The following is a 12,058-nucleotide window of genomic DNA, read 5'->3' as shown; positions in this document are numbered from 1 at the left end:
TGAAATGAATATGAACTTTTCCAATTCAGTTCTAAATTATGACTGAGGTTTAACCGTATAATCACAAAAGCAATCGATTCACATCGTGGACGCATGCTGTCTCAGTTAGGCGATGCTGTCTGCACAGTATCACCAGTCTCAGATTTGCAAATATTTTGACAAAAGGATATGACTTTTAATTACTACTGCCATGTGGGTGGTGGAAAGAGGTGTCGATTTGGTGATTCAGAAAGTTCAGCTGCACAATCTGCACAAATAACCATACCTGCATCTACCTCTGCTTGGTGGGAAAAGCCCTCACATGCTCTGAATGTACTGGTGAAGACAGACACTAAGCAAGGTGTAGGAATCTTTGTAGTTCAGCTTCAGGTGGAGGACACTGACTTATTTTGTCAGTGACTCCTGACAACCATTCGGTTATCTTAACTAACCCAGGGACTGTGCCTCACTCTAGAGAATGGGACAGGAACAAGCTGTACGATTTGAGACCTGGAAATTTGCCACAAGTGTTTGTTTCTAGCCACCCTAGTCATTACCAGTCTTAAGAAACATTAGAAAAAGAATGGAAAAGCGGTTATATCCAGTTAAAATCATGATGAATAATGTGTTTTCTTGAGATTAAGACAGTGATTTTGTGGGTGTGAAACAAGAAATGGTAGCCCTTGAGGACATGGGATAGCAGCCCCTGAAAAAATGGATTCTGTATGTCAGTCAGTCATTGTGTCAAAATTTTTGTCAATCTGTAGTGGATAAAAGTCTTTTTTGCATAAAAATAGACACTGCCCAAATGAGGATCATAAAGTACAACAAAAAAGGAAGTATGGAGTGGTTAATGTGTTTTATAATAAGATGATCCTTTCACAGTTCTTTTGGTTTAATTGAGGGATGTCATGAATAAAACTAGATAACCCACATTGTCCTTGCTAAACCAGTCTTTATACCATGGGATACATAAAAATGTCTTTATAAAACAGAACTGAATCATATGACATTAGTTTTCTTATTTAGTTAGTCCGTCACAAAAAAAAAACTTGCATTTCTGAAACTGAACTTAAGTAGAATGCAGGTTGTTGTTTTTCCTCGTCACCCAACCACTCACTTGGTCGAACCGTCATTATCAGTCTTGTGTGTGTGTCCTACTTTTTCATCACTATTTCGACAGGTTGTATGTTTTGTTTCTGCTTTTTAATACATTTGTTCCCTTTCTAAATGTATTTAAATATATCAGTTTGGATTATCGGAATCTCAGTGGACATTTCAGTGTTGGACACTCATGTCATGTGACCAGCATCTACTCATGCCAAGATTTGGTTCTGCATTTGGGACCCTGCTCCACTAAGCCATCATATGATCTCTTCTGGAACACCTTGTATTTCAGAAGGACAGTAAAAGCATATGTAAATAAAATTGAATGTAAATAAGTAAAAACCAACTGTTTTATTTTTTAGTCTACTTCAAAAAAAATCTGTTGTTTTTTGGCTATGAGAACAACTGAATTATTTGTTGATGTTCTATCATAATGGGGAAAATAATTATCTGGGGTTGTGTTTATTGGTGACATGGATGCATTTCGTAAAATTGATGGATTTGAGTGAAAGCCATGTTTTAAGAACTGGGAATGAATCGATGTTCATTTTTAATCCACACATTTTATAACATCTAATCTGACGTTTTTTATTATTAATACTATATATATTGTCTCGTTTGATATTCACAAAAGTGTAGAATTATTTTTTTTTACAGAACTAAACAAAATAGCTTTTGGCTGTGTGATGAAATAAAGGAGACATTAGCTGTTGTTTCCAGAGATTTTATGTGGTATGTGACCGCACCATTTTTGTGAAACTTTGTTTGGAAGTACATGAGTTTTTCTCAGATGAGCTGATGTACATGTAGATTTACACACGTGTAAATCTATATTTACATCAGCTCAATTAAGTCAGAAAGACTTAACATGGCAGTTAATACAGGGAGAGCAAGTTGTTCATATCTTCCGTTCCCCTTAGATGACCCAGAACTAACAACACATTGGTATGTCGTCAGGGCTGGCAACCTTTGGCTGCAGCAGATGCTAGTTGTGTCTCAGCTTGCCTCATAACAAGTTGATCTATGCCAAGGGTGCAACTTTGCTATTCAGTTTCATGCAAGAATATAAGTCTGCCAATGGAAACAACAGCCAGAGTGTCCTATACTCAAACACACCTCCAAAGGGTACGCTTACTCTGATCGCTGGCATCAGTGTCTGTATCCAACCAAACCATATAATTTCAGAACGGCTACAAATAAATCAAGTTTTAGTAGTTAAGAGTAACTATAATACAAAATATCAGATTGTTCTGTTTTTTTTTTTCCTGGAGATGTGATTTTTTTCCAGAATATCAGCTTGGTGTGTAGTATCCCCTTTCCCCATTCACTTTTTCCTTTTAGAAGAAAACAGAAAAGTCTCCGGCATCCATTCTGGTATCAGTGTATAGTGTACTTCTCCTCAGTGCCTCTTTGTATTAGAGTAATGACCCCCAATGTCATCCTGAAAACATACACCTCGTCTGTTCACAGAAAAAACGACACCACTCCTCAAGCCAAGGTGGCATGTACCATTTCCTGCAAGTGTAACATGTACCGGTGCTAGTCATCATGATACCAACAATTTTGGTACAAATATATTTTTCATCCTAGTCTGAAGTGTGATGGTTGAATTTTTGTGGTTACAAATCCAAATAGGTGAGGAGCATGGGAGTGTCTCAAAGACAGTACAACCAAGATCATTTTGTAGTTTTTAATTACTGATAATTCGGAGTTTACTCTTGCTGTTACTTTGTAGAAATCTGTATTTTTACATTTTGAAAAACAAGGTACAGTAAGATATGCCATCACAGTGCTGACCTTTCCATTTTTATTTATATTCTATTAATGGTGCATCTCTTGTCATAAACTAGAATATGTGATAACCTGGAGTGAAGGACAGTCAAGGTGCCATTGTAGGCAACGTGACACGTGTAGGGATCCTATGTATAATGATTAATGATGATATTTCCTGTAATGCCACAGTGTGCTACAAGCTTCCATACCTGATCTAAACTTTCAAATGCTCTTTAAAAATGTGATTATGCTGTTAAGGGAGGAGTTACACCTGAGAGGTTCTTAATTATTATCTACAGACTTACAACCTGATTTGCAGAACTCTTACTCTAGATTACTTACTCTTACTCGTGCTTTGTGGTCTGTCCACTTCTCTATTTATTGTTTTTGGAAGGCATTAATTGAATACCTTCCCTGGTATGGATAACAACATACTACCCCTCCCATTTTTGCACTTTCAGATTGCCTTTCTTTGGAAGTTTGATCAGACATCTGGAATCTTCTCAGTCCTATTTCATCATAAACTATTTGCATAGAATGTCAACAGATGTTTTGATGTGGGTTTTGACCGCCTCAGGGGGATTCCATCTGGACTAGGTGCCTTTATGTTTCTGAGGTGGAGAATGGCCTTCTTGTTCTCTTGTAGATGGTCTGTTAGTGATGATTTTCTGTTTCTATTGGTAGGATGTCTGGAGACTCAGTGGGTGCAGGGCAGCTAAAAGACTTATTCAAAATACTGACTCCGTCTACTGAGCAGTCCATTTCAGTCACTCAATAAAGGTCCATTCTTGTCCATGACTGGCTTTGCTGGAGTACTAATGTGGTGTTGGTTCTTTCTTTTCATACTTCATAGTTCAGAGACACCTGCGTTGCAACTTTTGCTATCTTGCCAGCTTCAATAATGGACTACACAATCTATGCTACGTTTCCTTCAGGACTTTCACCGGAATACGTCACGTACAATCTAGCAGGTAACACTTTCCCATCCAAGACCTAAGAGTAGTAGAAGTCCGTGCGGGTGACTCTGTTGCATGGTTTATTTTATGAAGTAGCAATGCTGTCCCCGCGCCAAACCTCCACCACTGATGGCCAGGAAATGATTTTTACTCTGGCCTCTACCTTTTCATCTGTCATACCTAGTAGTATCTATGATAGATCAAAAGCAACTGTTGACATTGTTCTGAGGACGAAGGCACTCAAACCACCCAGCTGTGACAAGATGTCAGTCCCAAGCGGCTGACCACAGACACAGGATTACTTCTCATCCTCTAAAGTAAGAAAACAGCCACTTACTGTAGGAGCCAAACTAAATGACCTTGAAAATAGTTCTTCTCTCCAGAACCGTCAGACTGTCAGTGTGTAGGAGGGGGAAATGATTGACCCCTGATACATTCCCATAAAAGTTTCTTCAGGAAGTGTTGGGCACAGAGGTTTTCACAAAATCACAAGAGCAGGACAGGGTTTGTCCACTGCTGGGCACCAAACTGATTTGGAGCAAAGTTATTGAAAGATTTGATTAACTTAATTTTTATCATTCAGTTTTATCTAGCACTCTGAATAAAGGAATAATCACAACATTTCACAGAATGCATTACAGGGAAGCAATGCACATTATGATAAAATTGGAATGGAATGAAAACTGGGTGGTGACAGTAGCCTATATTCATGATATTAGAAACAGTGAAGTATATTTAGGCTTTGCTGGTTTGCCCTGATGATGTATATAGCTAATTGTGCTAATATAAATTAACTAATGTCCCCACTGCCCCATAATGGTGATCAAAGAAAAACTTGAGCAAATCTGTTTTGTCCCAAATCAAACCATAGAACTACGTTAACTCTCCAAAGAAACAAGACGTAGTTATTCATTAATGCCATAAACAGAAGAAAATAGCAATGGGTTTTCATAAAACAATATCATCAGACAGAGGAGAGCCAATATACTTTCCCTGTGCTCCATAGGATGTGAGTTAAAAATTGCTTTGTGCAGTGAGGATAAAAGCAGGTCTTCTGTGCTGATTGGCATTTGAGTTGCCTTGCACAGACCTGGGACATTATTCAGAAAGCATTCTTAAGAACAGTCTTAAGCCTTTGGAAAAAAAAAAAAACGAAATGGTATATACAGTAACAGAATAACTTTTAGTAAAACAAGACTTAAGACGTTAGTGTGGCGGCCTCAACGTCTATGTAATGGTCATGAATGGACATGAATGACAGGTGTCCTTTGAGATGTTTATTACTACACATATTTATCACACACATACCACATACATGTATATAGAATTCTCTGTCAATCAGGGACAGTGCAGTGCAGTGATGTGCCATCAAAGGCCCTTAGAGTTTTATTCAACTCAACTTCCCTTCAGGGGAGGTGAAGTCTGTATTCATCACGGTAATGAGATTTTATATATATATATATATATATATATATATATATATATATATATATATATATATATATATATATATATATATATATATATCATTATAAACGTAGTAGTAGTCGTAGTACCACTACTACTACCCTGTCTGGGAATTCAACCTCTTGCCTTATCCCCATGCCTAGCTATTTAATGTCACTAGATGCCGCTATTTAGGTAGCTCCACTCTTGGATGACAATTAAATCAACTATCTTCTTACCTTATTTTTTTATTAATAATCTGTCACAGACATTTGCCGACCTGGCCAATCTGGCGAGCTTTCGGGATGAGTTGCTCGTATATGCTTATTTTAGACCATTTCTCCCTCTTATCTCGTAATGGATAAAGTCAGAAATGTGTTTGCGAAGTCTGGACCTAGATGAGCACTTCCGGACGACTTTTGCATTGAACCGCTGAGCTTGACGGCCTATATTAAGACGCCAAGCGCATTTGATTATGATTGGCTAAATAGTGTCACGTGGGTTATTTGAACCAATAAGAGTAGGATGCGTTGTTTTCCTAAAAGTTTGGTACTTACTGCGTTTTTATAAAAAGGTTACATTTTTTGTATTTAATAATAATAAATTTAATATGTATAGTATAAAGGCGTTTTGGAAACCATTTTAGAAGAAAAATGCTAATTTTATTTTAATACACGGGTTGCACTGTGCAGCTGGTTAGCTATATATAGTTTGCTTTCTCTTTCTGCCCGCCATTTTGTGGGAAACGATAGCAGTACATGGTAGTAGTGTAAATGTGGTGCAGCAGTAATGTCTAAATAATTTTCATTTGCTGTAGTTTGTACTTTTAAGCTGAGATAAATTGTGTCGCATATTAGTCGATATAGGTGCATATTTGTGTAGTTAAGAAGTTTCAGCTTTGCCAGAAAACTGATTTCTTTTGTTTGTTTCGCCGTCTTGCCAGCCATCTCGTCTTTAAAGCGAAATGAGTTACGGTAGGCCTCCACCCGATGTTGAGGGCATGACTTCACTAAAAGTGGACAACCTGACGTACCGAACATCGCCCGAAACCTTACGGCGCGTCTTCGAGAAGTACGGGCGGGTTGGAGACGTGTACATCCCCCGCGATAGATACACGAAGGAGAGCCGCGGCTTCGCCTTTGTAAGGTTCCACGACAAGCGGGACGCAGAAGACGCAATGGACGCCATGGACGGAGCAGTTCTTGATGGACGCGAATTGCGGGTACAGATGGCACGCTACGGACGGCCCCCAGATTCTCATCACGGTCGCCGTGGAGGACCACCCCGGAGGTACGGGGGCTATGGTCGGCGAAGTAGGAGGTAAGAGCAGAGCTCAGTGCTCTGATCTGTCTAGCTTTAGTGGCTAGATGGCTCTGCTCTTAGCCGTGCTAGGTTAACGAAAGGCGTTCTTGTGTACCTCTGTCGCTAGCTAGACTACCAGTCGGGTAACTTTGCAGCGTGCTAGGCCAAGGAAGTACTAAACAGGTAACGCAAGGTATCTCCTGCCTGTAATACTGCAGTTACCTAGAATACGCTGACTCCCTAGCTAGTTAGCATGGGTTCACAGAAATGCCTCTTACGTTTGGACGTGTGGCTAGTTACACTCTTACCTCCTTGCTTTGTTTGACAATGTTTATAGCTGTCTTGAAGATAACCTGCTAAATTTACTCATTAGCTTCTCTCCCAGCCCGCGACGCCGGAGGCGCAGTCGGTCCAGAAGCAGGAGCCGTTCACGAAGTCGCTCTCGCTACAGTAGATCCAGATCCCGCTCCTACTCCAGGTCACGCTCCCGCTCCAAGTCCCGCACACCTCGCAGGAGCAAGTCAAAGTCCGCTTCCCGGTCCCGTTCCAGATCCAAATCAAAGTCCAAGTCCCGCTCCAGAAGCCGCACACCGCCCTCCAACAGGGAGTCCAAGTCCAGATCAAGATCCAAGAGCCCTCCCAAATCACCGGAGGAGGGAGGAACAGCGTCCTAACGAAGCAACAGTAAGCGTAAGGCCTGGAAGTTCTATTAACACAGCATGCGTTTTGGACGTGTAGGGTTAGAAGGACCACTGGCATGATCAGCTTCTGACTGGTATGGAAAGGGAAAGGCGGTAGAGTGTAACACAAGTGTTGTAAAACTTACTGCTAGAGACCAGTAGTTATGCTTCAGCATTTTCAGTGTTCTTGTCTGAGCAAAGGTTGTCAGAAGTTGACATCACTGTATAATTGTTACAACTTGACAAGCACATCTAGCTTTTGGGCAGGTCTGTCAAAATGTCTGACTAAAATGATCAACTCTTAATCTAAAGATGAACATGCTCATTTCTGAATCAAGATTTGTCATCTCCAGGTGAATATCAGCAAAGTCAGTATTGCTATCCATTATAAATGCATTTGACACTCCTGTCGTAAAGCTGGAAAAGGTTGAGAATGCTGCACTGTGTCTCAATGTCAGGACATTTAACTGTCCTGTTTTTTATGCTTTAGTGTAGATCGCAAAATTGGAACAGGAGTGAATGCAGGTGTGCTGGGGGGTACATTGGTAAACGGTGTTAGATGCAAAGGAGTGAATATTTTTGCAGTATTTGAAAATGGTTTTGGGTTTAAAGTATTCACCAAAAATGTGGAATTCTCTCCTCCAAGCTGCTGTTTCCTGTTTGCAAAAATGGAGTTTGGGGCAGTTTGAGCAGTTAGTGTGTGATCCGCCCATGGGCTGCCTGCTGCTGTTGGGGGTTGCTATGGAGCAGGTCGGTCTGTCAGTGTTGAGATGGTGTTGAGGTACGTCTGCAGGACAATGGACAAAGCCTTACATTGTCCTCCAGGTCATGTGCTCAGAGATATCGGTGCACAGACTAAAGCAAGAGGAACCAAGGTTTGTCTACATAGTTTGACGGAGTCTAAAAGACAGCTCCGATGGCTTGCTGTGCTCTTTTATTGACACTTGATGGAATATCTTTCCTTCTGATTTTGGGGGACACATTTTTAACAGTGCCCTCATACGTTTATTGATAAACTGGAATACAATGCTTACTCATGTACTTTGGTCGTAACTCACAAATTAAGTTGTAGTCAGTGAAATGTTCTAGAAGTCTAACGGTTATAACAATGCCTTGTTCAGACTGGTGAAGATCCTCGCTCACATTTGGTTGTCTTTTTTTCTAGATTTTTCAGATGAGACTTCAGTGAGGACAACTCGACGAAAGTAAAGGCCTCATACCGAGGACCACCCCATTTCCCCCATGATTTCTGACTAAAAGGTTATTGTCACTTGATCTGAATGTTCTAATGAATTCTTAAGTTACTTAGATTAAAAGGCTTCTGTTGTGCTAGCTGTTCCAACTCCTTGTAATTGATTGAATAGGATGAACATCAGATGGGCTTGTGTAAGTGAGGTAAATCAAAACTGGTTATCTGTTAAAATTAGTTGTTCCTTTGCAGCTGTACTGTACTTCAATGATAATTAGACCTGTAAAGTCTGAAGTACATGCTATTATTGATCAGAAGAGCATATTCTATTTCATGGAATGCAGTGGATGAGTCAGATGGACAGAATTTAGTTCCCTATATTGGCTTTGCAGTCTATATAATCTTTAAATTTAATTTACCCTAATGTTAGTATGATCTGGCATGCAACTGTAAATTTAATTTGGGGAGGAGGGCAGTACTAAACGCAAACATCAACTGGAATGAAACGGATGTTGGGAGAACATCGTAGCTGTTCAGTCTCAATCATGGGGAAACTACTGGTTGACTCAGCACTGATTTTTGTCATTTGTTTTCTTGCTTTATAAACAGTAATCATTTTGTGATTCTAATCTTCTCTCTTGTGTATTTTTTGTGCACTAGGCGCAGTTGTGTAGCAGTTGAGTATTGCTGGTTAGCTGTTAAGGTGGCGTGTTGCCGTGCAGAGAGCTTGGCTGTTTCCAGTTTGCTCCTGGTTGCTCCTGTGTTGCGATGCCTTGGTGTGCTGATGTGTAAAACGGCTGCTGCAGATAATCCTTTGGTGTAATGCCAGTCTCCTGCGTTTCCTGACATCGGAATACATGTCATTGTTTCTTCAGTGAATTGGAACCTAGAAAAGCAGTGTTTACATTTTGCAAATCATTCTTTTAGTTTTTTTTATATATCTATATCTGTAACTTACCAAGTTACCGAGAACAGCATATTGTAGCTTATTCTTGCTGCATTCCTCTAAACTTTCCCAAGAAATTCTGTACTTGTAACTGCATATATGTGAATGCTAATAAAGTTTTTTTTTTTTTTGTGTAATTTGTGTCTGTTTTGCATTTAATGGAGTGTCAAAGAAGCTTGATTTGTAATTTCGGGCATGCATTCAGTGTTTAGCAGTGTGTGCATGCTTTAAAGCAAAACATGGAGAATCTGTCATTTCATTGTTTTCTCAACACTACACAAATGACTGATGTCAAGTGAAGCTCTGTAAGTGTACACATTAAAATGTTGGGTGCAGTCAAACGTCATTGTATAAAATGTTCAAGTCGAACTGAATTGCCACAGGACAATTTACCAGGTGTTGTTCCAGGAGTCTGCATTGAAGCTCAGAAGTGAATGTCATAGACAAGAAGCACGCTAAGTATTGAAAGGTCACGGTTTACAAATGTGCTGTCTCTGTGAGCAGTTAGCCTCCGCACATGTCACAGATGGTTTTGAGCGAGGCAGAGCAGGGGGCCTGCCTATATGCTAACATGCACTGCTTATAAATACAGGTGAGTTCCACTATACTATTGTCACATTTGGATACCTGATAAAAGGATTATGTCAATAGTCATTCATGTGTCAGTAGTTTGGCATTGTATGACTGGACCACCAGGGCCCATAGCTTGATACTGCCCCCCACTGGCAAGCTTGTGTTAAAATCAAATGAGCTGTAACATATTCTAAGAGGCCCTGTCTTCATTGGCTTACATGTTTGTGTGAGAATATTAAAATTTGCTATGATCTAATGAGCTGTGTCCAATGTTTATAAAGCCAAACAATATGTACTGTTGGGGTACAAGATACTTGTGTGCCTTTGTGCTGTAGTTTCCTGTACTTGAAACTGGCTTTTATTATCAATGTATGTCTTGCATGAGCATTATTTGCTTAGTCGTTGCCCTTATGAAGGGTTATAGTTTTACATATTACACATGTATATAGTTGGATACATGTAGGGACATTGATACATCAAGGAAATGTAAAAATAATAATAATACTAATGTTTCACTCTTCAGCGTTAAAATACACCAGTTCCAGAATCCACTCATTTCCTTGTCAAATGGCCTTGGCTGGACTGATTTACAGAGAACAATAGCTTGCTAGTTACCCAAACAATACAACAGACATTTTTGTGTTACTGGCTGCCACCTTTTTTTTTCCAATTAAAAAGTCTTGTCATTGATTTTGCGCTGACTTGTGAGGTTCAAAAGCCGGAAACCAAAAAGAAGCAAACAGCCATTTTTACTTAGAACAGCAAGATGGATTGTTTAACAGAAATAATCATATTTGCTTCCTTAGTAGGTTTATAAGGATTAAGCTCTACAAATTCCCTTGCATGAAGCCAGTAGTTGGCAGTTGGCTTTTTGTTTTTGGTTTTTTTATTCCAAGTAGACCAGTTTACCACCATGCTTATTTGAAATCTAAAGAAATCTGAATTTTCTTTTTACATTGCAGTGAAGTATCATGGGTTTGGCTTTTGTGGAGAATATTTGTGTTCCAGGATACATTGTCTTGGGATTTTGAAATTAGGCTGGCAAACCGGATCAAGACTGTGTTTCAGTACTTGAATATTACATACTTTAATACTTGATAGCATGCTCTCGTAAGCACACTGTCGCTAGAGCTGGGGTCAATTCCATTTCAATTAAGTAAAATTCATGGGATTTGTTGAAATTCCGTTTGTTAATGTAGAATCCTGCCATCATTTCCTAAGACTTTTCAATAACCTAACTTTCGAAACTTAATTTATTTCATTTCCATTTCATTATTTCAGTTCATTTACTGAAATGAAATGGAACTAGCTAGGACTCTGAGTGATATTATATGAAGATAGTTTAACAGATACGCTGTATTATCTAGTAGGTACCACCAAATATATTCATGTACAGTAAAAAAAAACGGTGAGGTTTTGGTCAGATTTTAAGATTACATTGTCTCCATGCTCCTAACAGCTAGTGTGAACAAAGTGAACTAGGGAATTTGACCCTTTTTCAGCAGGTCAAAGCGGACCCCCTAACTCTAAACTCAAACATACATTTAGTGTAACGTTTTGATCGTGATCCAGGATCAGCTGATGAAGGGAGGAAAGCGCTAACGTCATACTTCCTGCATTCTAATCTGCATATAGGCAATTGGTGGAGGCTAGGCGACTTTCTGAGATGGAATATTGTTGATATTGATATCTGATTTTGATATTTAATAACTCACTTAAGACAGAGACAAACTCTATGTTATTTGAAATTTTAGAGCTCTAAGTTACACGTTTCACACTGGAAATTCTGTTCTTTCTATAATCGAACTGGTTGCTACATTACCGGATCTCCACAACACTTAAACGAAATTTTGTAGTCGGATTTGAGAAAACATAACTGCCTATATCTCACTTGTGATTAATTATCTCTAGTAAGGCTCTCCCTGTGACAACCAACCTTGGGCACGTGTACTGTGCGCGGAAAAGAGAAAGACTGCATTGTATCCAATCAACTCGCAGATTTTTAGATGTTGGTTGAATCAGGCGAATCAGCGATCTCTTATTGTCTGGAAGGTGGGTTGTGATGTTAGAGTGGTTGCATTGTAGCACAGGAAAACGTCGGCGTGAA

The 12,058-nt window shown here is 39.5% G+C and overlaps 1 protein-coding gene across 6 annotated transcripts; it reads left to right on the top strand.

Moving 5' to 3' along the window:
- Positions 1–6,005: 6,005 nt before the first annotated feature.
- Positions 6,006–9,508, top strand: LOC118791399 (serine/arginine-rich splicing factor 2). 6 transcript variants are annotated; one of them, XR_005005541.1, is made up of 4 exons: positions 6,006–6,581; positions 6,937–7,247; positions 8,409–8,503; positions 9,093–9,508. XR_005005541.1 is itself a non-coding variant. In XM_036548788.1 (3 exons), the coding sequence occupies exons 1-2, from the start codon at positions 6,226–6,228 to the stop codon at positions 7,235–7,237; spliced, it is 615 nt and encodes a 204-aa protein (XP_036404681.1). In that variant the 5' UTR covers positions 6,006–6,225; the 3' UTR covers positions 7,238–7,247; positions 8,409–9,508. The 6 variants fall into 6 exon arrangements, 5 of the variants coding, with proteins under 5 accessions (XP_036404681.1, XP_036404673.1, XP_036404665.1 ...); XM_036548788.1 differs by having other exon boundaries at positions 6,006–6,551; positions 6,949–7,247; positions 8,409–9,508; XM_036548780.1 differs by having other exon boundaries at positions 6,006–6,551; positions 8,409–9,508.
- The last annotated feature ends 2,550 nt before the right edge of the window (positions 9,509–12,058 follow it).

This window comes from Megalops cyprinoides, chromosome 1 (assembly GCF_013368585.1).
Source record: "Megalops cyprinoides isolate fMegCyp1 chromosome 1, fMegCyp1.pri, whole genome shotgun sequence".
In the NCBI taxonomy this organism is placed as follows: Eukaryota; Metazoa; Chordata; class Actinopteri; order Elopiformes; family Megalopidae; genus Megalops; species Megalops cyprinoides.
This window is presented reverse-complemented; position numbering and strand designations above follow the sequence as displayed.